General features: G+C 41.3%; 1 protein-coding gene across 6 annotated transcripts in view; it reads right to left on the reverse strand.

Moving 5' to 3' along the window:
* syt7b (synaptotagmin VIIb) overlaps nt 1-25,516 on the reverse strand; it is a 97,285-nt gene extending 71,769 nt beyond the window's left edge. Inside the window, exon 1 of one of the 6 annotated variants that reach the window (XM_079667271.1) lies at nt 24,489-25,516. In XM_079667271.1, the coding sequence (XP_079523397.1) occupies nt 24,489-24,537 (49 nt within the window). In that variant the 5' untranslated portion in view covers nt 24,538-25,516. The remainder of the gene's footprint in view (nt 1-24,488) is intronic. The other 5 variants (XM_079667272.1, XM_079667269.1, XM_079667270.1 and 2 more) reach the window with 5 other exon arrangements.
* Between the last annotated feature and the right edge of the window lie 2,101 nt (nt 25,517-27,617).

A 27,617-nucleotide genomic window follows, 5' to 3' on the forward strand; every position in this document is an offset into this window, starting at 1 on the left:
GTCCACGGGTGCGAACCACTCCCCCTGTGAATGTGCTGTGGTCAGCATATGGAATGGCGGCACCTTCAGGAATCTGTTGATTCCTCTGAGGTCCAAGATCAAGCGAAATCCGCTGACTTTCTTGCTCACGAGAAAGTACGCCGAGTAGAACCCCCTGGGCTGAACAGAGGGTCTACTGGCTTGATTGCGTCCTTGGCCAGAAGGACGGACAACTCTTGAGCCAGAGCTAGGGCCTCTACCGGATCGCTGACGACTGTCATTTTGGCCCGGCTGAAGGCTAGGGGCCAGAACTGCGGTTCGTACCCCTGGGTTAAGGTGAAAACCACCCAAGGGCCAGAAGCATAGACAGCCCAGTAATGGCGCGTTTCCACTGCAGCAGGTAGCTCGCTTTAAGCGTGCCGAGCCGTGCGGGGCCCGTTTTTGGTTGCGCTTCCACTTGGCCTAGTTTTGGCCCGGGGCTACTTTTTCACCTTTTTTCTGGCCCGACTAAATCGTGGTTCTATCGAGGCCAACAAACAGGGCTGAGTCGGGCTGAGTTTGCTAAACTAGAGAGAGAATCGCTGTCGGGGGCTACAACTACAACAAGATGAACATATTTGACCGTGATTTAATTGTAATACACGTTTTAAAATGATGCAGAAGTAGCAACATACTGATACCGGTTAGTAAAAACCATGAATTAATGCTTTGACAAGTCTGCAGACAGACGGCAGGCGAAAAACCTTTAAAATGCGTGATCTTCTTATTATAGACACATGCATTTCCAAACATTTGGTCTACCTACGCTGTAAAATGTATTATCTCTTTGATTTGCAAACGGCATTTATAGCACGTCTGTCCGTCCTGGTAGAGGGATCCCTCCTCTGTTGCTCTCCCTGAGGTTTTCTCCCATTTCCCCCTTAAACTGTGGGTTTTTCTCCGGAGGTTTTTCATTGTACGATGTGAAGGTCTAAGGACAGAGGGTGTCGTTTTCTCATACTGATATTCTGCACAAACTGTGCTGCTGTATTTGCTGTAAAGTGTCTTTACTGTAGGGTATTTTTATATATGTACAGCCCTTTGGCTCGCCCAAAAATCGTTTAAAAATGTGCTATATAAATAAAAGTTCTTTTGATTTGTTGTCTAAATGGAGATCGGCTAAGCTACCGCAATATAGGCTATATGCTCCGACCGTCCACACTCACAACGGCCTATACAGTCATAAATAAACCAGCGACTGTATTCGCCATGACACAGACAGTCAGTGGTTTGTACTTGTTTAACTTTTGTCTAGTTTCTGAACAGATATGAGGAGCTTGAGTGCAAACAGCTAACGGCTGATGTTGTTTTTTCTGGGGTTCGTTGAAGATGATGTCACGGCTCCGCCTACACTGCGTTACTATAGTTACTGCCCCAGCTCCTAAACTGTAATGGAAGCCCAGCATTAAAGTGAGCCGGGCCTAATAAGGCCTAACCAAACCAAGCGAGGCCGAGCGAGGCCTGCGGTGGAAATGCGCCATAACTGAGCTGTTGCTGGGAAAGCAGCCGACGACCGGCCCCGAGAGTCTCGGGGCCTAGCCCCCCGGCCTCCGGAGCCCCCTGGGGTAAGGCTCTGAGGCACAGGGCCGCCTAGAAAGCGGATGAGTGGGCTGCTGAGGGGAGGCGGATGAGTGGGCCACTGGGACCTGCGCAGACCACCAATGTAAGCTGGTGGCTGAGTGCGGCTGCTAGAGGGGCCCCTGGGCCTGCTGGGAGTGGGCACAGGCCTATGAAGACACGAGAGCTGCTGCCTGGTCCGCCTAGCTTGGGCACCACGCTCCAGTGCCTACATGGCAGCTGACCCAAACAGCTCCCCTGGCTCGACTGGCACACTACGGAGGACATGTCTCCGACAGTGGTGACTGAGCAGGCCAAACCTGGCGACGAGTCTGCACCAATAAGGACATAACTCGTCCCAACTCCCTAGACATTAGGGCAAAGGCTTACAGTGATGCATCACTGAGGCCCAGCAAAGAAGACTCAGCCGGAGCCTGCTGCAGAGAGGTAGAGACAGACAGCATCAGATGGGAGAGGGAGTTCCCGTTACGACCCGTGCGTGACGGCAGCTAACCGATCCACCTTGGAGGACAGCCTGTTTCTAGTCCTCTATCTGGGGGGTGAACCCATAGCCATCACTCCATCAAGTCGCCGGGAACGGCCAGATAGAGCTGGAGGAAGTTGCGACGAGGAGAGGTACCACCTCTGCGACTCTAGCCACTCTGAGCGCCCGAGTCATGAAGCTATAGCTCATGCAGGCGCTTTGCGTGAGACCCTCCCTCAAATGCTCAAGGCCAAGGCAGAGGGGGGCAGCGGTCATGGCCGTCCTTGGGCTCAAGATAAGCCATACAGGCGCTACATGAATGAGCCATTCTGTAGGTAGCCGGATGCAGCCTAGCCGGGAGCAGGTGCGAGAACACAGCCTTCCCCAGCTACCTGCTGAACGGAAAGAGTGATGTAACTACTACGTGCTACCGGCAGAGGGAGCGGGAGTGAGAGCACTGCCTTCACCTAGCTGGATTAAATAAAGAAGTTTAACAGGACAGTTTAGCCAGGCGGCTGCTGCTAGAATCAAGCAACACGTCTACCAAGAGCGGGGGCGAGAACACTGCCTTCACTGGTTGAGTTCATAACGAATGCCAGGTGCAGCGTACCTGGGAGCGGGTGCGAGAACACAGCCTTCACCGGCTACCTGCTGAACGGAAAGAGTAGAGCAATGCTCCAACTCGCCGAACACAGAGAGGGATGTAAATGACCTACACCCACATTACTAGCGGAGGGAGCGGGAGCGAGAGTACTGCCTTCACCTAGCTGGATTAAATAAAGAAGCTTAACGGGGCAGTTTAGCCAGGCGGCTGCTGCTAAGAATCAAGCAGCATGTCTACCAGGAGCGGGGGCGAAAAACACTGCCTTCACTGGTTGAGTTGATAACGAATGCCAGGTGCAGTGTACCCGGGAGCGGGTGCGAGAACACAGCCTTCACCGGCTACCTGCTGAACGGAAAGAGTAGAGCAATGCTCCAACTTGCCGAACACAGAGAGGGATGGAAATGACCTACACCCACATTACTAGCGGAGGGAGCGGGAGCGAGAGTACTGCCTTCACCTAGCTGGATTAAATAAAGAAGCTTAACGGGGCAGTTTAGCCAGGCGGCTGCTGCTAAGAATCAAACAGCATGTCTACCAGGAGCGGGGGCGAAAAACACTGCCTTCACTGGTTGAGTTCATAACGAATGCCAGGTGCAGCGTACCCGGGAGCGGGTGCGAGAACACAGCCTTCACCGGCTACCTGCTGAACGGAAAGAGTAGAGCAATGCTCCAACTCGCCGAACACAGAGAGGGATGGAAATGACCTACACCCAAATTACTAGCGGAGGGAGCGGGAGCGAGAGCACTGCCTTCAGCAGCTGAGTTTAAATAAAGAAGCTTTAACAAAACATGCAAGATGTGCTGCTAACAATCAAAACAATACGTTACCGGGAGCGGGAGCGAGAGCACTGCCTTCACCAGCTGAGTTAAATAATGAAGCTTAACAGTACATGCAAGGCGTTAGCCAAGCGGCTGCTGCTAACAATAAAGCGAGATCAAGTCAAATAACACAAATGTTTAAGACCAGATAACTAGCTTCTAAAGAAGAGGACAGCACAGAGCCGTATTTACAGTAGTAACCATGGCCAGTGCTTAGACGTCATAGAACCGTAGTTACAGTAGTAACTATGGCCAGTACTTACACGGCATAGAACCGTAGTTACAGTAGTAACTATGGCCAGTATACACGGCATAGAACTGTAGTTACAGTAGTAACTATGGCCAGTACTTACACGGCTTAGAACCGTAGTTAGTAGTAACTAAGGCCAGTACTTACACGGCTTAGAACTGTAGTTACAGTAGTAACTATGGCCAGTACTTACAAAGCTTAGAACCGTAGTGAGTAGTAACTAAGGCCAGTACTTACACGGCTTAGAACTGTAGTTACAGTAGTATCTATGGCCATTACTTACACAGCTTAGAACCATAGTTACAGTTGTAACTATGGCCAGTACTTACATGGCTTAGAACCGTAGTTACAAAAGTAACAGTGGCCGGTGCTTAAAAGTGTCAGCCAAACGGCTGCACACTAGATAATAATATTGGGAGGATGAAATCCTCTTTAATGGCCACACCAAACATGCAGAGCACACAGCACACACAGTGAAGATTGTTCTCTGCATCTATCCATCCTAGTGATAGGAGTCTAGTAGGCAGCAGTAAATACAACGATATAGCGCTACTGCAATCAAAAACCATACGTTACCGGGAGCGGGAGTGAGAGCACTGCCCTCACCGGCTGAGTTAAATAATGAAGCTTAACAGTACATGCAAGGTGTTAGCCAGGCGTCTGCTGCTAACAATGAAGCGAGACCAAGTCAAAACACAAATATTAAGACCAGATAATTAGCTTCTAAGGAAGAGAATCACCTGAAGCCCCGCCCACTGTTTAGCGAGCTGAATGAGATACAGACGGGCTGTCAGGAGAGAGGAAGGGAGAGAGGAAAAGAGAGGATCCGTTTCTCCTGTGTTATTATCCAAAATTAATGTAAACTTTTGAATAATGTACTTTATCTAAGTAGTTTGTTTGAATGTAATAATTATGTTGGTTGTTGTTGGTGAAATCATTTATTGAAAAATTAATCTCAACTTTTTGATCTGCTATGATTATATACGGAAACAATATAAACATGAGCCCCATTAACTGAGTTTTAAACATCAGCATATCCGGTCATAGTCCGGTAATTACCTGCTAACGGAAACTGCTACACAATTCTTATTATTATTATTGAAACATGACCGATAAGTCTCAAATTTGTCCGGTAAAATAAATTATTTCCGGACATTTGACCGGCAAGAAAAAATCCTAGCAGAAACCCTGATTCAGACCTACGGCCCATTGTGACAGATTTGACAAGACTATGAGATAAATCTAGAGAAAGCATTTGCACCCTATCAGTGCTGAGGAAAAGTAGAGCAGTTGTTGTTAGCATGCCTAAATAACTAAGATATTAAAGATGGACGGTGCTCACAACAACAATCTATAATCAATGCTATATAAATACCCATCCTCCGCCAATGTTTTGTTTGTTATCCCAGGCAGGTACTTTGGTTCATTAACTTGTACCAATAGAGTTTCATTACATCCACTGAAACTCATGAATGTTCTACTGTGTTTTCTTTCAACCCTTTTTCAAGATGTGAAAAGGTTCAGGCTGAGATATGCTTTGGTACAGCCAACCTCATTTATTTTTAGAAATAAGTAGGTGTTTTCAGTCCAGGACGGTGTTCTGAAGCTGTTAACAGTCTTGTAGACTTCAGAGACTACACAAGACATCAGATGCAGTGCAATGACTTCATTTGCAAATCTAATACCCGTGAATATGCCTTTTCCATGCCCTCAGTCCCCCCGTTGCCTTTTCCTTTCCCACTGTCCTTCCTTTTTTTCAAGCCAGCTGTCTTTCTTCACTTTCTCTGAGTCCTATGTTGGATCCTTGTTTCTTGAGACATGCCCCAATGTGTGAGCCTCGCTAAATTATTTAATCTGATCTAATCCCTACAGAGCCTTGAACAGTTTAATCGACAAAAGTGTGACTTATGCTTTGCCTTTTCTTCTCTTGCTCTAAATAAGGATAACATGTACCCCATGCTCCTTGATTCTGAGTTGCCCCTTATGTATTATGTTTGTCGAATGACCCAGAATTTAAAGTATTTTTGGCCAAAGGCATTTATACTGAGTGTATTTGTTATCATTCACTATCACTGTCACACTACGCATACTACACTAGTCTGTTTTAAGATCTTAAAATATCAACCTACTATATATTTGTTTATCTTTTTTCATGAAATTAACAGTGCTTTTGCAGGATACTAAGGAGTATTTTCCACTGCAGCCAAGACTTAATTCATCTCGATTGTTGGCCAAACACAGCCTGATGGTGCCACGCCTGCCAGGTTTCCAATATTTGCATGGCACATATGCACCCAATCAATTTAAAGAAATCAGACATGGCTTTTCTGCCCAGTCTATTTTCGTTTAATACAGTATATGCAAATAAACTATCCTTAACTTTGTTAAAATAATAATAATGGTATGACATTATTACATGCTTAATATTGTTTTGAGACAAAATACAATTCAACATATTTCTTTGATGGTTGTCTCTTACATTAGTTTTTACATATTTGTTTCTATCCTTTTTCCCAGGGGCCCAAGTCAGTCGTCCTGGTATGTTAAATATGTTGGTTGGATGAGGTTTAAAGTTTTGGATTCTACATTGGTGTATTTGATCATATGGTTGTAGTTTTCTTGAAAAACTGTGTACATCATCACCATTATTACCATTGTTCATTATTACCATTATTGGCTAAAAAAAAAAAACAACTTTGATGCTTATGTTTGAATGTATTTAAAAAATGTGATGTGCAAACCGTAATAAGCATTCACTATTTTGAGACCTGCAATTTATTTTTAACCCTGTGCACTGAAGCACACATTAATTTCATCTCCAGATGCTGTAACAGGGACCCAATTAATTGAATACTGCACTGAAATCAGTCACCAGGGTGATTACCTTTAATTCATCAGGTCGACAGCCTGTAATCTTTTCCAACCGACCATGAGTAACATGTCTGCTCTGGCTTTACCGTGGAAATGGCAGATATCTTTCCAGCCTGCAAATTAAATTGAAATAATTAACTTCCTGCCCTGTTGATAAATATTATTTTCTGTCATGAACTCACTCCACACTGCACGCACACACCTCATTCATCCTAGCCCTATGAGTGATAGAGCTCAATGAGCTGCCCAATAAGATCATATCCTCATAATACAGCTGATCATATATTCTTATTCAAACAATACAAATCGATGTCCATTTACGTGATAATTCAGTATTATGAGATCTATCTTAGAAGTTAGTACTGTTTCCTCAATGCATGAGGGTCCTGGGTCCCTTGGTTTTCATGATCATCTCATGTTTGTGTGCGTTTCCTAGGTTCTCTGGTATCCTCCACATGTAATCTCTGCATCATCCACTTCAGCATGTACTTGCCAATTTCCATCTGCCCACCATGAACGCCATCTAATTCTACCTAATTGTAACAATTTCGACCAACAGTGTCTGAATGAAACCATTGTTTCCTATTCAGACGGTTACTTCACACTGCCTTACCAATGTCTATTATCCGTATATGCAGGATTCTACCAGTTTCACTGAAGCATAACAGAGTCAAATGAAAATGGAAACTTCAGTCATGCATTATCACAATGTTACCTTTTTTAAAGTAACCAATTTGGTTTTACTCAGTTATCTTTGACCTGCCTGCAGACCTGTCAAAATGTTACTTGGAGAATTGGAAAGGACAAATCTTGCAGATATAGTAGCTGTGTGAGCCTGGTGGGAAGGACTGCTGCATGGATTATATTTACCAGGCCTGAAGGGGAAGGATGGAAGAAGTGATGTCACTCCACACTAGTGTTGGGCGAATGCCTGGACAAACGAATTGGCTATAAACTATTGGCTTACTACACTGCACGGTTGTTTGCATTTTTTAGCAGCCGTTTAGCAGGCAGATACAGAGACAGCATGAAATATAGTGAGATTTCTTTCTTTCAAATTTAAATTAAGTGTGTTTACAATGGTCTGCCTCTTGCACATACACACAGAGCCACACGACTTGCCTAATAAATTGGTTGTTAGGATGACAGTAGATGTTTGAAAAAAAATTAAAAAGTGAGGAATGAGTAAGGAAGAGAAGTGGTGTAATTCAAAGAGGATTGGACACATACTAAGGCAGGACCAAAATGACAATTGCAACATGGCAATGACCTGCGTGCCACAAGCAAAACGAAGAAAGAAAGAAGGCTAAGTCAACGCTTTGAGCCACTGACATTAAACACAGTCTATTCATTCTTCTTTTACTGTTGTCTATTAAACTTGAGTAAGCATTCAATAATCATACAAAACATGACACCACAACTTGGCTATGGTAGTGAAACTGTACCTCAGCATGTGTGTCTGTGTGTGTGCACCCGTTCAACAGAACTTCTGAGTAAACATTTGCTCCTATACTTATATATCGTGAGCCCTAATTGGCTGCTACAAAGATAAGAGCTGACTACTTGAGGCGCTCACAGTTGAGAAAGAAGGGGAGGAACTGGAAATCATGGAATGCAGTGTGGACCATAGCAGCTGACTGATGAAGGTGAAAACGCTCTGTGAAGGCGTTTTGTGCGATAAGGCATGAAAGAACCATCACTACTCCACACTGGATTCTGTGGAGGAAAACCATTGGTGCATGGGTACATTGTGGCCACACTCAACATCACAGTCTGGACAAAAACGCAATGTGATGAGATGTTGACGATCACTTGATCACCCCTTCTGCTAAACATTGCCTATACGGCCTAAGCTGTGATGTAGTATTACACTATATTGCATTATGAAGTGCTGTACTGCACGGTATGAAAATAATCTACTCTAGCCATCATCAGTAAGCTTGGGTGGAGTTACTCTTTAGTTTATGGAAAAAATGTAGCAAAAAAATATTACATGCACAGGTTAGAAATGTGTTTTTAAAATGCCACACTGTGAGCCGTCATACAGAAACACAGGGAAACACTTGAAAATCCCTGTCTAACTAAAGCTGTGGTTACAGGCCTGTGTTTTAGATTCCCTGAGTGTGGAAGTTTCTGAAATCACCCCCTCAGTCATTACACTACAATAGGAGACTACAATTTGCAATCAATTGTGGGGATTTCGTGGTGCAAAGATTCTGCACTTAGCAACCAGACACTCGTAAGTGCAGAAAGTCACATTATTGTTATTCTGGATAAAAATGCTATCAATAAAGCAACCATGTTTAACTGGATGGTGATTGGTTCATTGTATTGAGGTATCTGCAGCAGGCAGTACCCAGAGGACATCAGGCGAAACAGGGAGTGAGACAGACCTGTGGATGTTAGGGAGAGATTCTCATTCGACATCTTCCTGCCATGCTGACCTCACTTTTTACAAAAGTATAATTGTAAAATGTTGGATGTGTCATACTGATGGTCTTTGTTGTGGAATTGCACAAATAGACATTTCAATTGTCCTCTATCCTGTTTCCTTTAATTTGAAATGGAAGTAATTGTAAGGTTTATGTGAAGAGAGAGACTCTGCAAATTAGAGGAAAATTCCACCTTCAACTAACTTCAGTGGTTAAGTTGTTGTACAATATTATAATAAAATGCCCCGTGATGAGAGACCATGAGGCAGAAAAGTGTTTTGTTTTGTAAAATCCTGGCCCTGTAGCACCTTGATAGTAATTAGTCATGTTATGGTAGACCGTTTTAATATTGGAATCAAGCTTGAATCCCTAGTCATGATTAATTTAATGCACGCTTTAATATGTCATATCTAATTCATAAGAGAAGTCAAGCTCTTCTCACTGAGCTGTAATTTGCAACGCCCGGGGGGCATAACAATGGTAACCTAATGTACCTTGCAGTTAAGTGCACGAAGCTGCTGGATATTAGCGATGATTATCTGTGTTCTTTAGAGCTGTGGGTGTGTCTGTGAGGATCACAGGATCAACTCCGTCCAGAAACACTATGGTACTGACATTGAACATATAGGAGCACAAATTCATACTAATCTGCCTTTCCAATAATACAATTACAACCTCAGGACCTTAAGAGATAAAAGAGTAAAACTGAACCCTCATAATCATTTTAATGAGAATATTTAGTTAATTCTGCAGTTATGTCTACAGTGCCTGCTGGCTAAAAAGCTGAACCTGGATAAAGTTTCATGTGAACTTCATAGTTGCATTTTAAACCCACCTGGTTTTAAGCGCATTTTCAATTTGTACAAAAAAATTAAAATCTTGAATTATCGCGAAAAAAGCTTTTATCTTTGAGCATAATACTGGTACTAAGGTGGGGTAGGTACGTTTGAGGAACCGGCTCGAGATACACTTTTTGTTATATTCCATGGAATGCTCTTAACATCCCTATAGCCATGAATATCTTAAGTGCTTTGACAAAAAATCCATTAAAAAATGTCATCTGTGGAAGCCGTACTGTAAAAAGCACGACCAATCATTTTAGCCGGCCCGGCTAAAGTAACTGGATGGCCTACCTGCCTGTCAGCCTTCTATCTGTGCACAAACTTAACTCGTGCCCTCATTGGTCATGTGTGCGTTCGTGTGTGTTGGAGGAGGGGCTCTGTAAGGAAGTGGCAGATTTTTTCCGGCTGTGTATTTTCAAATTCTAGCGCACTCAAGCTGGTTTCTCCAAAATGACCTGCCCCACCTTTAACATAAATTATAATCATCATGCAACTCTTATGTATTACTTATTTGACTTTTTTTTCAAACATTATGGATAAATTGTATTTTGTAGACTAGATTTATTTTTATCTCATACGTTGTTGTGTGCCGCTTTGGGTGCATATGACTCAGATATGCAAGGTGACTCACAAAGGGCCGGGAAGGATAGTGAGAGATAAAGATAAGCCAGTAAAGGGAAGAGACAGTGGGGTGGAGAGACAGGCGGGTGAGAGATTTGAGTGAAGGGAATTGAAATAATGAAGTAGCAAAATAACTTTTTTTTGTTTGATTCGGAATTTATTAAGTTATGTATGTATGTGGCTACCTTCAAAATACAGTTGACTTCCAACTGCTGCACGGATGGATACACTAAAACCACTGAGAGAAAAATAGCTAAAAAGACCTAACGCTACTTCATGAAGTGAAACTGAAAAGCGTCTGAAAAGTAAAACCCTTAGTGCAAAACTATGTGCTCTGAATAAGTAAACTAAACGTTCATATCCCTGCAAGATTAGCTCCCTGTGGAGTTTTAAACATTGCAATGTAGTTTAAACTACAATCATCCATTCATGTATGTATTCAAAAGCCAATACTTAATTGAAGTATAACTTTTTGTGGTGTGAGTCCATCCAGTCTCACTGCTAATCAAACAAACACTGAATATGCATATCCTGTGCTTGCATAACCGTTCTATTTAAAGCAAGGAAGGCAGGTATAACTGAGTCTCTTTCATATTTTTCTCCCTATTAACTAATGTTGTATCCTGCAACCCTACTCAGGTAACATTTCAAGTGTCTGTGGGTGTTGAAGAGTAGCTATATGATAATGAACGTGAACATTAAACACAAGTGAATCAAAGCTTTTATCAAGGGAATCTGGATGAATGATGTAACAAGTGGTAACTTGTTTTCGGGGTACAGCGGACATACAACAAATATGACTGATTTCTGAAGGCTGTAAAGTCTGTCTTCAACACCAGTGCAGATTTACAGAAGCAGTTTCGCTGCTTTTTGTCATTGAATCCACTGTTATTTACAGATTTGAGGTGGTCTTTCAGCTTATTGGCCAAACACTTTGCATCAGAACTACACACTGCATTGTGTCTTCACACCGTACGTACTGTATATTTCAGCTGTGGACGAAATGCAGTGAAACTAAAGTACAAGAGCCCAATTTGCCTCTTTACCTTCGGTCTATCTCAGTTTATCTATAATGTCCCTAAAACCCCTCTTCTCATTTTTCATCATATTAAAACACACACACACACACACACACACACACACACACACACACACACACACACACACACACACACACACACACACACACACACACACACACACACACACACACACACACACACACACACACACACACACACGTTCCTCTGCCTCTTTGTGTCCGATTTCAGTACTCCTTTGATCTATGCAGAAAGCCATTGTTTTAAGATCTTTGGCCTCGATGCCTCAGCAATCTAGGACAGCATCATGAGAAGCAGACACTGCAACTACTGTGGCATATGTACTGTAGTCTAGAGAAGCACAAAGAGACAGACACACAGAGAGGGGAATATTGATGAATGAAAGAGATTACAACATGCTTTTTGCTGGCACAGTTTGAAGAAGATAGGAGTCACACAGTATACTGATGATGTTATCTGAGTTAAGCTTCATTATATTTCTGCTATCTCTCTGGGAAATGACTTTACTTTTTTCATCCAAGCTTCTATTTCTCAGGTTCATATTTGTTGAGGACAAACCTGAGAGTAACCTGAAAAATGCAGTATTTGTTTGTATATCTTCTTCTTCCCAATTTAGGAATATCCCACATAGTCTCTTGGTCTGGCACTGTCTGGGCCTGTACCCAGCAGTCTGGTTCTCCCCTTCAACTCTGTAATCCCAAACAAGCAACCAATCCAACCAAAACATCCAGAAACCCAACAGCCCAAAACTCGGGTTATAAATGCACCTCTTTTCTTACCCTCTAATATTTCTCTCCTAATGTATTTCTTAAGGAAGGCTTGTAGCCCAGCAACTCTGGCCTTATTTGTCAGTGGGTCTGCCATATTGGTCTGTAATGTCTCCACAACTATTGGATGGATTGTTTTACACACATTCATATCAGAGAAAGCCCCCACAGGTGAGTAACACGGTGCCACTGCAAACGAGACGTGGGTTTTCAATTGTAAAACAATACAAATCATAAGAATGACCCTGTATGCAATATAAATGATGCACAACAAGGGTCCTAATTATTCAGGTGAACAGACAAGGTGGAGTCATACAACATTCATGTATACTTTTGTTAATTTTCTGAGAGTCTAAGCTGGCCCAGCCTTGAGCTTTTTTTTATACTCAGATGAATACAGATATATAAATTAACTCCCCTCTTTCTTAAATTTATCTTTTCTAACTCATCAGATCACCTCCACTTTACCTGCTGTCCTCTCTTCTCTCCAAAATCCTTAATAAAGTGGCATCCTTGTCACTTTCAATCACTATAATTCAAGCATTTTGAATGCATGATAGTTTTAGACAAAATAAATAAATAACAACAATCCATTAAAAGCAGGGAGAAGGACATTGAAGGAGAACCCACAGAAGTGAGGCTGGAGCAGGAAAACATCAGCTTGACACTGATGCAAAAATTGATGCAGACATTGTCACACATCATTGCAAACATAGACACATATGCATGAGGAAACACCGTCATTTACAAACGGATGGGATCCTACATTTTGCTAACCTGTAAACAAACACAATCATTTTTCTCCATCTCATTTCCCTGCGGAGGGAACCGTATATACTGTAGATAGCTGTTAACAAGAATATGGCAATTACATTCATCAGTGGCAGGTGGTGGGCGTTTAGTTGTAATGGAAAAAATGGCCTGCTTGTAACGACAGGTTGTGCAGGTCATACCAGGCTTTTAAAAGCACTTTATATTCTATATGTGCTTATATACTTTCAATGCTATATATAACCTGTCTTTTCAGTGGATCCTCAAACACAAATCCACTGTAAGATACACAAGACTGGTTTGTATCTGCAGGTCATTCAAACAACAGGCAATAAGAGCAGTGCACCGAGAGTGAGCAGACTACTGATGAGTGAAGGGAGGAGAGAACACGTATTTGTAGTCAACAGTAAAGGGTATAGCTATACTACAAAAACTAATGTAGATGAAAGGATAAGAGTAATGTGCAGCAAAATTAGGAAAGAATTGTACGAAAACACTGAGCAGCAGATGGGAATTCAGAGACAGAAGTGCATTTCAACGCAACCTGCTCAGAATCTCCTCGAATTAATTCACTGCCTCTGTAGCAGCCTGTCCTGTTCTGTTCCTCAGGAACGAGGCTGAGTCACCTCCATGCCCTCGTGTCTCTGGAGGAGAACACTGCAAATCTTCAGCTGCTGCTCAGAGGCCATGAGACGGACACGGAAGCCATACACTGCCGAAGGCCATGGCAGACATCATCCTTGTGGGCTCCGTCCAAGGCAAGCCGCCTCATCCAGCAGCACAGAACACAGACCGCTGCTTTCAAAAGCGGGGGGGGAAAGAGTCGAGATGGCCAGGCCTCAGAGCAGAGTGGAACTGGCAGCTGAAGGTTTGAGCGGGGAAGTATCTCAGATTCTCAGACTACAAAGCGTGCTTTGTCAGGTCAGACATTGTGCTTCTGTCTGAAACGGCGAAGAAGGCATTTGCGTGGTTCAGCCGCCTGTTCTGAGTGTTTTAGTGATGGGATGGGGCACAGAACGCAACGAGAAGACAATAAAGCTAAAAGCAAATACCTGATCGATCAATAGTTGATCAACAGAAATTGTTAGTAACATTTATGAAAAAATAATTAAAGACGGTTATGTAATGTGTCAAGACCAATGGTACAGCAGCTAATCAAGCATGCTTCTGTAATGCATGACCTGTATCTGACCCTGGATTTTAGACAGAAACCGATTGTGGTGAATTATTTCAGACATCATTCGCAGAAAGGCTGCCCTGAAGAAGCAAAGACCTTGGACAGCCCAGCTTGTGCTACATCCATTCTGTCAAGAGCAGGAAAGGTTAACATCGAAGTTTCATTTCGAGGAAAATACTTGTCTATCATTTATTTTACAAAATGTAATAGCAAATATCTACTGATTGTGTTTTCAAAATGACTGAAAGTTAGCAGAATAAGTTAAACATGCAAAACCAGTGTTGTGGTGACTTGTAATCCCTAAACTCTCTCTACAGGGCTCCCCCCTCTTGAGTATGACGGACCTCCAGGACTCTACATGCTGGATACCAGCCGGCGCCTGCTCTGCCCCGGGTGATGCTTCGGTGAGGATGCCTGATGTGCATCAGAGAAAGTATAAACCTAATTACCTGTGAACTAAACATTTCTGCTTCATGTAATAGTCCCTGAGAGCTTCTTTGCATTAGCTTATTTAATTATATAGCCTCTCTACTACCTGTAATGAATTATTTACCAGTCGGACATAAATGTTTTTTCCGGGAACAGGAGTCCAAAACTGGATCAAATGAAAGTGCAGGTATCAGTGTTTTTTCCGTATTCACAGTAGAAGAAAAAATGGAGGGTGGAAGGGGAGAGTTTGTGGAGAAAGATGAATGTTTGTTCAGTCGAAGATAATTAAAGAAGAAGGGGATAATAAAGGGTTGGGTGTGTGACAGCCTTTGAGATTATTCCCCTTCATCAAGACTTTTACAAGTCCCACATTGTGGTTGTGTGTGTTGGTGCATGTACATGATGACAGTATTTTCTGTATTGGCAGGAAGATGCTGTCTGTGTGTAGCTCTGTGGCTCCATCTGTTCCTGGCTAGACTGCTGATATCTGTTCTTATAATATCCTGTGTGCCCGTCCTGTGTCTTGTATCTTCTGTGTTATATTCTATTCTTTGTCATCCATCAATACTGCTCCACTTAAAGAGTTCATTTTTGTGTCCTGTTTATAATACAGAGGTAGCCAAATTGCAATCTTACTCTTGATGCAACATTACCTTTTCAAGCCTCCCTTCTAGGCAGTAGGAGTACAAACCACAAATAGCCCTCTGTCTTACTCATCCTGTGATCCTTACAGAGTCACAACAGGCCACCTAAGGTTAGACAGGAGTCCCAAAACATATCTGTGTATCCTATCCTTATGCAACCACAAACAAAAAGTAATTCCCACTTTAAATGTGTTGTTGCAGGCACTCGTGTCCTGCCTTGAAACCCAGTAGTTTAGGGATCAACATGCAGTGCCGTACAGAGGGATTTTGAGAAGTGTGATCTTACACAAGAAACCTCACTGTTCATTCAGCTGTTACAAAAACATCATGGGTGCCCAGGCAGCACTGAGGCCAAAACAAAAAGTTATCGTGCCCGTTGTACTTGTACTGTAAAGGTGTTTCACATTTACCTTATGGCCTGCAAAAGTCAATGTGTTAACAAAATGTTCTCACGATCAACAATGTCTGTGCACATCAAAGATTATGGTTAGGTAAGGTCAAGCTTTAAAAAAAAAAGTTTGTTTGTTGTTAGTTTGGTCAGGTTGGGGTAACTAAAATTGTTGCAGCCAATTTAGATGTGCGTGATAAATTGACTGTATGTATTTAAAGTTTTCAGTTGCTTTTCAACCGCACAATTGTGGGTAATCACAGCGGTTATATAAAGGTACAAAGACAGGTGGTGGGAATGAGTAACTTGGTATACACCCAATTGTGCATTTGCCATTGTAGGTGAAACGTTAAATATGTAAAATAAAGTGTTAAACACACATTCTGGATGACCTCATCTTTGGCCCCAACACACGCTGGCCAACCTGTGGCATTTATTTATCTTGGAATGCCACTACAAAAACATTTCAAGTAGCACACAAGTACTGTAGCTGTACAACTAAACTGCATTCTTAATTACGTTTTGATTGACTTTAATTTTCTCCCGTAATGTACTTGTAGTTGTATATTGGAACAAAGCAAAAACGCAACAAAACTACTTGGCTATGTACTGCCAAGCCACATAAGCTCTCGAGAATAGCGACTGCACAGGGATTGTTTCCTACCTGCAGAGGAGACGCTAGCTATCGGCCATCCTGTGTGCTTTCTCGTGGCGCACAGGTGCACCATGGAAACAACACGGAAGAGCGCCAGCGTTTATTGAGACTTCCTGGTCGGGAGCGGAAACAGGCAGCAACAGAAACCAGGCTGGATTTACTGCTTTGTTCTGACTCTACTACTACAAATCTCCATTTTAATCAAGTGTTTTTTTTAATGTTTTGAATGAGAATGTTTTGTTTTTTGTTACATTGGAAGTACTGTAAGTAATTTACCTTGCCAGGGAATTGATTTCCCTGGCTAAGTAAATTCTTTTGGAAAACCTGGAACTGAGCTGCTGTGGATTTTATTTGTTGGACTGTTTTCTGGATGGAACATCTTCATTTGTACACGCATTGACACACTATAAATAACTCATTACAGGTACCTACTTTTTCTCTGGCAATCTGGCCCCAACCTGACTTGCACCTGAGGTAATAGATAATGGTTTGGCTTGAAATACTAGGTCTATGTTTATTAAGATTATTCTTTATTTCAAACCTAAAATAAATCAGTGTTGGCTTTTGGTTTCAAATGGGAAAGGAACACTTGTCTCCCTCCCTCATCCACCCGTCTTTAATTAAAAAATATATATTTGTGTTAAGTGGAATATAAACTGAAAAAACACATAGGAGCAAATTCAACTTCTTGGTTGCGTTTTGATTGAAGCGTCCTTCTGTCTCACCCCACAAGTCTTATCCAGACATCAGACGGATTATATTTAGATGAACAAACGATTTAGATGCCTAAATGCACTGCTACCATTGTCAGCATTTTACCTACAGAAGAGCTTGTATAGCATCTTTCTCCAAATCCTTAAACGTAAATCAGAATAAAAAAGGGCAGATCTAGCTTCTTGTATTTGGTTCCTTTATCTTTCTCCTCTCTACTGTTTCTATGTGTCTGGAGAACAGTGTTGCTTCGATGAGTTCACTGATTAAAAGGCACTGTGTACTCCTTCTTCTCTCTTTTGCTTCCTCCTCCAAAGTACTCACTACTGCAAAGCACAACATAGAAATTCTCTCAAAATCTAGACAGCCTCTCTATGCCTCTGTCTCCAATTATCTATTTCTGTTTTTCTCCACCAGCCCCCTGTATCTGCCAGTAACATTTTCAACCCACACTGTGGGTACAGTAGGCTACTTTCTTCATGCACCCAGATTCCAAAATCACTTCTCCGCAATCTCTGGCTGTCTGTTTTTTGTTGTTGCATTTTACTGCTTATCAATAATTATGAAGCACAATGTAAAATCCAGACAAGATGGTAGGCAGGGTCAAGTGAAAGGAGTGACAGAAGCCGTAAGAATATAGAGGACAAATAGGAAGCTGTCTTTGACATAAATGCGCTGCCGCAACAGAGTTATGTAACAGGATTGTTTAACCACACAGTACTGACACAATACAAAAATATAAACTAAATATTGAAAACTGTTTGTCTTTGCCAAAACAGGTTTGGGATTATTGGTTGGGACTATATTATTTGGAAGTGCTCTAATTGCCGATTGATCACCTTTACATAACAGAAAGCAGAAGTTAGGGATTGTCTTAGAAGTGCTTTTTTGTGAATAGCTTTCTCTTTTTTAGTTATGTAATTTCACCAACTGCTTGTAAAGAGTAACTACCCCCTCTGTTGTGTGTTTGAATCCTGTTTCAACTCAGATCGCTGATGCGTGTGGTTGCTCAGCTGTAAACCTCTCCCAACAGCGGTGTCACCTGTTCATGTTGTACACCTGTACGTGGCAGCAGTAAGGTGAAAGAGTAACAGAAGTTCAGCAAAGACAAGATTCCCGAGGTGTGTTAAGTTACTTTCAGTTCCAGCCTTTCGGAAACTATTCTTGGTTCAAAACAGTCAAAAGGCAATGTTGTTGTTGGGTTTTTTCAGCATGACTACGAGGTTTTTTTTAACCTTTCAGTGTCAATCCTTAACATTGCAGTCCTGGTTGATTGGACAACAAACTGTTTACCCTGTGGTAAATGCAGTTTAATGGCACAGGTTTTTAATAACTTGGGGCCGAATAACTAACTAATGTCATTTTAACAAAGAAGTCAGTCAATGATTGGCCTTTTTCCATTGCTTATACATATTTGCTGTGTGTAACATCCGTAGCTTAGAAACATAAATGACACTTTAATAGTAAGCAGTAGCAACAATTACTTTTCACATTTTGGTGACTTTATATACAACTAGTGGGCTGACAAATCTGCTGACGTTTTAAACATGACGGCTTCATCAGAAAACAATTAATGTTTTTCTTAATTCCTTCATTTTGAATTGTACACCACTAGGGAAAACCGTTTTGACAGTTTACTGAAAACAAAGAATGTACAGTATTCATTCAGGTCTGCTCACCACACAAAAACCTGTCTTCATGAAACATTGTGTCTTTTTAAGCCCCGCTCTTCTTTTGACGTGATCATCCATCATATTCCTCTTTGGTTGTATATGTACAGCTAAGTATAACAGAGCAATATTTCCTTTTTATGGCCTCGCTTCTTGTCCCTTGAGTCTCTAAATCTAAGTCGCTACCCTCAAAATATTGTGGCTCAGAGGGAATATAAATACCTCTGTTTCAGATTTCATTAATTACTTCTCTATCTCTCTCCTCTTTCTTGCAGCTTGTCTCAAAGCACTAATAAGATTCCAGCCCATTAGTTTTGAACCATAACATAATTAAACTGAATCCGAATGCTACTAATATTAAACAATTATCTCAGAGAGCGTTCAAGTGATGGATTAATAATGATTTTCTTTTGCACCTTGCATTGAGGCCTAGTTGACACCTGACATTTACACCTGGGCTGTAGAGATTACAGCAACACTGCAGGAGGACCTCCAGAAACCAACCACAAAAACTCTATGAAACGTATCTCTGCCTTTTGCTACATAATGTCCCTCTTCTCTTTTATCTTACATTTTTCCTATAGATGCAATAGACTCTGCTCTTTTAATGAAATAAATAATGACATCCTGTAGATTGCAAATTACATTTTTTTTCTGCATAGACTTGCAATGCCTGATCAATGTGCTATACAGAAACGGCATTATCGCATCAATTTAAAACCCATTCACAGACATCAACACAAATGAGGCCCAGAGCCCTTTAATAAATAATTACTCCATGAAAAGCTGCAAACAGTTAGATTTACAGTCTTTTCATTATGTGGCAAATTCAGTTCATGTATATCCTAATGATTAATATATCCTGATGGAATGAAGGTGAGAACCCAAATCCAAGCCACACTAACTAAATTGCTACTAACATAGCAGGAAAGAAACCGTCAGAATCCCTCCATCTTCTGCAGTGCTTATCAGGCAGAGGCTGAGCCTCTCAGCTCTCAGTCGACAATAAGCAGGATCTTATTTTAAAAAAGCTGTCAGCATGTAAGTATGCAGCCAATGTTGTTGTTTTATTTTAAAAAGGTTTCTTTGTTTTACATAATGAAAGAAAATTATCCTAGAATTGGAGCTCACAAACAACAAAAAACATACACCCATTAAAGACTCATACAATTACATTGAAATCCATAAATAGGCTAGAAAGGCACTTTCAGACCTCCATTAAGGGTACATGCCCTATTTCCCAATGCTAACAGAACAAAGTTATTATTTGTGTATTCACCCCATGATTTGGATTTGCTTCAGAACTGAATGGGTTCTTCCTTGGCCCATGCTACTGTACACTTGCACCAAGTTTGATGAAAACCATGCCAGTGGTTTAACGTTATCAGCTAACAGATTACCACATCGAAAACATTACCTCCTTGGTGGAGGATAATAAGAGCAGCTGGGCAAAACTGCAGCAGTCTGTTTGGTCTTGTTTAAAATGGATATTTCAGTGTGAATGAAAGAGTTTTCTAAGTTATTTGTATGGCCAGAGGTGCTTTGGTGCAGCTGACTGATGGGAGTAGCTGAAAGAATGGTACAAAGTTGTGAAGGGTCCTTCATGATGAAGTCCTTTTCTTTTGGACTGCATCTTTGAAAGTCTGAAAGTTGGGTTTGAGTGGTGCTGGGCATTTTGGTTGAATGCTTGAGGTTTCTTGTGAGTTTTTTCCTTTGCATTTATCTGTGAGGTGGTTGCACCAGGATGCAGTGTTCAATGTGAGGACTGATTCGATGATATCCGATATCCTGCTTTTAAACTGTCCTGTTTGAGATTAAATCTTTCAGCTGTCTCAGAAGTGACATCTGCTGTTAGGCCTTTTTGCAGGCCATGTCCGAATGTTGAGTGAAGGACAAGTGCTAGCTGATCTCAGTGCCCGGGCTCTTAAAGATCTTGACCTCTTCCATCACCTGCCCTTCCAGTCTGATTGGTCCAGAGAGAGGGTGTGGGGTGTGAGGATCATTGTGTCCACATACTGTACATACTGCATACTGCCTGTATGCGGACACCATGGTTGTATGTCAAGAGCACCACCAAGGCCATGTCATCATCATTTTTAAGAAGTGACAATCCGTATTGCAGGTGATTTGGTTGATGCCTGAAGAAGAGGATGGATGATAAGAAACAGCCTTGCCGTGTTTGCTTCATTACATAAACATTATCCCAATAAGATTCACGCAGAAAGATTTTACATTTGAAAAAAAAAGCACTGATATCAAATTGGTTCTCTGTATCGGCAGATATCCCGAGTTGATGTATAATAATCGATAACAGGAGGGCAAAAGTTGAATCTGTGCATCCTTGTTCTTGCTGTGAGGTAATGATTTGTGTCAGTGTACAATGCACTGCCTGATGTACAGAATACAAAGATTCCCCTGAAAATATATCCAGCTGCATGATCCAAAGCACATGACTAATATCATCAAACTTAGTGCTGCTTGGTCGTACTGAATACCTTTTTTTAAAATCATTTTACAGTGTTTACAAGTTCACTATGTGAGCGAGTTAAAACTACTGCGCATTTCAAATGTTTTAGCCAACAGGTGCTTAAAAACAAATCATAATTTTTCCAACCGTTACAATATACATAAACAAAGCTTCACATCTTCCTGGTTTGCTCACATCCCAGCTCAGGCTCAGAGATAGTGTGGTGGTCTTTAGCAACATTTTAATTTCCCTTAATTTTTTATTCCCTCAAATTAATTTCAAAAGAGAGTGTCTCTTATGGGAAATGTCTTCAACGGTCTTATACTTGGTATGGACATTCGTAATTAAATGCAACATGACAATTAAAACTTGCTGCTGGGGATTTACATATTTTTGTAATGAGTGTGTGCTATTGATCAGATTCATTTTGATGGAGTAGACCGCCTTAAAGCAAATAACACTTAGTGTTTCAGCTGAGGGTTTAAGTGGTTAAACACACTACAGCCTTACAGCACATTAACTTCAGGCATCTTTAAAATTTCACACACAGTTAGTTATACTTAACAGCTGTTTGTCAGGATTACAGATTCACAGTATAAAGATAAACCGTCTGCTTGCTTCTTCTTGGCTTAATGGTTTTTGACAAGTATTGTTTGTTTAAGCATCATGTCAGTTTGATAACTGAAGACATACATTTGAAACACGTTTACCAGACAATGGTTATGTGAACATTTGTAAATTCACATCAGTACCTTTTATTGTTCTACATTTAAATTATTTATAAAGTACTTTTGTTCTAATGTTTAACCTACTGCGGATGAATACAGTTATTTAATTAACCTTCCTGTTTTCTTCGGGTCAAATCTGACCGATTTACTACTTTCATCAATCATAACTTTTTTGTTTTACATTCGATTGCATTAAGGCTTTATGATATTCTTCACAGTATAGACATTTGAACATATAACATTGCTGACCACCACTTTCATTGAATTTTGGATGATTTAGTCAACTTTGTAACACCCATGGTGTTCCCGGTCAAAAATGACCTCCATAAAGAAAAGGAATTAGTAACCATCCGGATCAGATAAAACACACACACACACACACACACACACACACACACACACACACACACACACACACACACACACACACACACACACACACACACACACACACACACACACACACACACACACACACACACACACACACACACACACACACACTGTTCCCCCCTCTTATGTGCCCAATCCCCCCATGTGAATCACATATGGCACTCACAAACACACACACACACAGAGAACAATTTGACACATTTCCCGCTCTTATGTGCCCACCCCCCCACATGGATCACACCTGGAACGAAGACAATAGGAGGGTTCATTAAACTTAATAAGGAGATGTTTTCTGTAATTTCTATTTCAAATATTATTTTTGTCTGCTGTATTGTTGCAATTTCCCATTATAATTAATAACATACTCAACCAATTATCTGTATATTTATTTACTTGTATTATTATAAAAAGTAGGAGCTTGTTGTCGCTAATGTTTTTTTATTATTGTCAACTTTGCTTAAGCGGCATTTACAGAAAACTTTTAGATAACTTACAAATAGAAAATCCTTCAGTATGGCTATAATTCTCCACCTTTTCATCAATACTTTTTGACTTACACACCTCTCTACACATTCCCTCTCACTTTTAGATGCTAAAACTCTGAGACGCACACACACATACACACACACACACACACACACACACACACACACACACACACACACACACACACACACACACACACACACACACACACACACACACACACACACACACACACAAACACGCCCGCACACACACACACACACACACACACACACACACACACACACACACACACACACACACACACACACACACACACACACACACACACACACACACACACACACACGCACACACACACACACACACACACACACACACACACACACACACACACACACACACACAAACACACCTGTCATCTAATCATAAAATCACTTCTAGTCGCAGTCAGATGGTGACTCATCTCTTGTCCCTGGTGAGCCATATCTGGCATCAGGTCATAAGACATTTTGGATGAGGGAGACGTAGTGCAGGGCACACCTCACCACACGGGGAACTCCTCACTAAACAGCATGCTCTACAGCTGGTAAAAAAACAAAGATATTAGCTGGCCATAAAGCCTGACAGCTGCACTTAAAAAATGAAATGTTGTATTCCCTTGCCTGCAATATACATGATTATCAGCATACTTCTCAGATGTGAAAAAACGAGAGCTTATAGAGAGATTTCAACCACTTCAAGTTTTCTTACTATTATATCTAATAAAACTGTGATTGGCCACAATGCACTGCCGATATAACTTGTTTACATTCACACTCGCAGTTTAAGAGTTTAGTTTTGTAATTGAATGCAATAAATGGGTGAATCTACAGGTTCAACCGTGCAGGTCTCAGGTGATGGTGATATGGTACTTGACTTGTTATATGTGGGTGTGGTGGACAACATGCATGTCCAATTGGTGTTATTAAACAATGCATAAAAAAGAAACGGGCTGCGTCATATCGACAGACATTCGGGGGCAAATCTCCTTCAGCATCAGGTGTTAGTCAGTGACCTCGACTTCAGTTCAAAGGTTAGGAGCAGAAATACTGGGTATGGCTCTGACAGAGGCACCTGAATCTGTGCTCCATCATTACTTATCTTGATGGAGCGGTGCGAGTCATTACACAGCGTCTGCTCTCTAATTCTCCCCTCCGACCACATCGGAGGACAAACATCTGCGGCGACTCAAACACAGACAACAGTAGACACACATGCACCAACACGAAATACTGCTCGTTAATGTGACCGAGAATGGATGACCTTGTGTATTTACGCTCAGGTCACCTCGTGCGAAATGACAGTATTGGGCACAACAAGTGCTCAAGTGTCTGGCAGACAGACACCACATTGCCGGCCACCTTGGGTGTCTACAACAGCCCCTCTCGCTGCCATGCAAAGCTTTTTGGTGAAAGGCAGACAGGCAATAACAGAGCGACAGCAGTTACCATCAGCTTGTTGGAATGACCCCCAGCTTCATTACTTGACATCAACATTTCACACTCAAGGGCATCTGGCAACCAACGCGAGAGCTTTGAACTACACACACAGAGAGTCTGGTTTAAAACCATCAACCGATGGTCGCTGACATTTTTGCTCACCTTTGCTGTTATCTTCTTCTCTGTTGAGATGCATGACTCTTCTTACCATGTACTCATTTAGGCTGTTAGATTAACTCTTAGTCCAATGTTTGGATTTGTGGTCCTTTTGCCCGCTTATTTTCTTGTTCGGCTGGCACGCATGGACGCGCCTGCACTTGTGCGTCCTCCTCCCTGTGGTGCTGGGTGAAGCAGGTAGTCTAGGTGATGTTGTGTGTATTTTGTGCTCTCTCTCTCTCACACTTTCTCCCTCTGTGTCTCTCAGTCTCTTCTTCTCTGAGCCCAGAGACGCTCAGAGGGATGGTCGCAGCGAAGGTTTTAGGGAGGAGACGGCTGGCAGACGGGCGGGGTGACGTGAAGTAAGTCGGTAGGAGGTCGTCTACTCAGCTGAGGCGAGGAATCCGTGCGCTCCGGAGAGATATTTTGCTTACACTTTCCCTCAGAAACTACACGTTTATGAGGAGCTCAAGATGTCAATTTAGGATAAATATATTTGAATACTCACTGTTCATAGTTGGTATTGTTATAGTCCATTGTCGATGATATTAAGAACAACAGAAATACGCCCATGGCTATACAGCTTTCAGGCTAGTTTTAGCCATCAATGTGGATATTAGTGGTTATTTTTGACAGACAGCCTATTCTATTGATGTATACAGTGGCTATCGCTTGCCTCTGCTCTGTGACATGAAAATAGCACAGGTGAAGGCAGAAGTAAACAATACTGGTAATATGAACCAGAAATGAAATGACTTCATATTTTTCACTATCAGCGCTCATCATCAATCATCCTTAGACCGGTGCTTTCAATGTGGAAACAACAATCAATGGGATTTACGTGTGCATATCTGTGCATAAATATGCATTTTTACGCACAAGTTGTAGCCCACACGTTTCACCTCTAATTCAAGGGTTGTGCCTCTATCGAGCTTTTCATTCGTCTCAGTGTCACGAGCAGCCTGCATGCTTTCATTATGATCATCATGCCTATACAGCCAATAGGCCCATACAGTCGATAAGGCACATTGACTCACCAGCCACGTTCGCCCAGAGCCACGCGCGTAACATGGCTCACTGGCGGTCCCTAGCGTTACACATCAATCAATGGCAGGCGGCTGATGGGAGAGATCCACCCTCCCATCCATTATAACAGGCTGTTACATATACAACATGGACCAGTTTCAACGTAGTATTTTGTTGTTTAAAAAGCTATTTTCAACCTCTCTGCAGATGGGTATTTATAACCTTTGACTAATAAAACATACAATGCCCAGTGTTTCACTAGCAGTGCAAGTACATGGGTATGATATAACAAAACTTGATAATAATAATCATTATGAAATATGATATATTCTAGGAGATTTGGGAGTGACAAAAAAGTATTTTCAAACTTATTGGCTTGGAATTACACTTTACAGGCATGTGCCTCAAAAGGTCTTCATTACGCGGGAAGAAAAATATTCTCCATCTCATTGATTTGTATTTAATGTTGTGTTTGTTGTTGTGTACCATTGGATTAATCAATTTAGTATTCAGGCAATTATTGTTAGAAAAAAATGTAGATAAATAAGAGAAACTTCGTTTATATTAGCTTCCCTAATTTGCATTGTAAACAGCTTGCTATATAAGATCTATAAGATCTGAGATTTATCACAAAGCTTATTTATTTTAGAGCAAACTTCCTCTTGAGTTTAACCTCTAAAAACAACTGTAGAAAGTGATCCATTCTTTAAAAGCCTTTAGAAACATGCTTTGTTTGCATCTCTGAGTAAACGGACCTTATCTGACTGACATAAAGATGATGTTGGGGGAAAGAAAACATCCCAATGCTGGATTATTGTGCTTTACACCTCAGTACCAGTTCAGTGCTCTGCTATGTTGAGTCTCCTTTACACCTTTGTTCCTTTCTATCTGCCTCTCAGATTTCTGTCTGACACCTCTCCTGTGATAGCAGCTCTGACATCTTGTGTTAGTTTTTTGCATCTGTGTAAGGCAGATAGTCTTCTGTTTTAGTCTCACTGGTTGTACTTTGGGGTAAGTGGGGATTCGATTCGATTTTTTGCATACACAACTAAATCATCCCTGAAAAGTCATGCTCTCTCTTTGTATCAGACATAAGACACACTGTTTTTTCTTGTTCCAAGCTTCTCATTGCATCAGCTTTCTTTCTTACCCTCACTTTTTCTTCAGACTATCTTTGTGATGAATTTGTATTAGCCTGTTACAGTGTCTTCTTTGAGCTTAAAACAACACATTCATCAGCACAACTCGCGCCATGCTTTAATCCTCCAGGGGTTTTCAGCGTAATTTCTAAAAGATTTTCTCAGTGTGTGGGATGTTGTTTTCAACCCATAAAAAATAGGTTAATAAGCACTCACAGATTCCAGGTAATTTTAAAACCATTATATCTCAATAGACTCCGTAGTTATAAGATTTAAAAAGCAACACAGCTAAGGAAGTATAGCAATCTTGGGAGAAATGCGTTGTATTATTGAAGCATAAAGGCCTTAGATAAGCACAAAAGAGGAGGGTCTACAAATATGTTGGTAACATATCAAATATATCCAGTATATACATTCTCCTCCAAGTTCTATGCCTTTGTTTCAACTCTGACAAATGAGCAGCATTTTATCATTAGATTAACTTTAACATTGACACTTTCAAACTTTCACTATCTTTTTTGGAGATCTAATAGCAGAAGCATATCTTAAGATGGTTCTGTGAAGTTTGCTCAACAACAAAAAAAACGTTAAGCTGCAAGTTATGCTTTCAAGCTGTTTCTTATGTATTTTGTCTTATCTGTGTTTTGTTTTTATCTGACAATGAGTTGCAATCAATTGTATAAAAAAATACATGATCTATTTCCATTCCTTCTTCTGATGAATGACCAGGAAAAGATTTGACTGTTGACACATAGTGCAAAAAGCAGTACAATGAACTTGCACTATTAAGAATAGATGAGAAATCAGATATGCAACGACTTGTTGAAAATAAAGATAACATTCTTTACCCTCCACCAACCGTTAAATAGGTGTTTTTTTTTTTCTTAATAAAATCTACCCTCTGACATTCCATTTGCTCACCAGAAGAATGGGGGAAACTGGGAAATCAAAATAGTTTAAATGTAGAGGT

Source organism: Notothenia rossii (assembly GCF_949606895.1).
Source record: "Notothenia rossii genome assembly, chromosome: 2".
Classification (NCBI taxonomy): domain Eukaryota; kingdom Metazoa; phylum Chordata; class Actinopteri; order Perciformes; family Nototheniidae; genus Notothenia; species Notothenia rossii.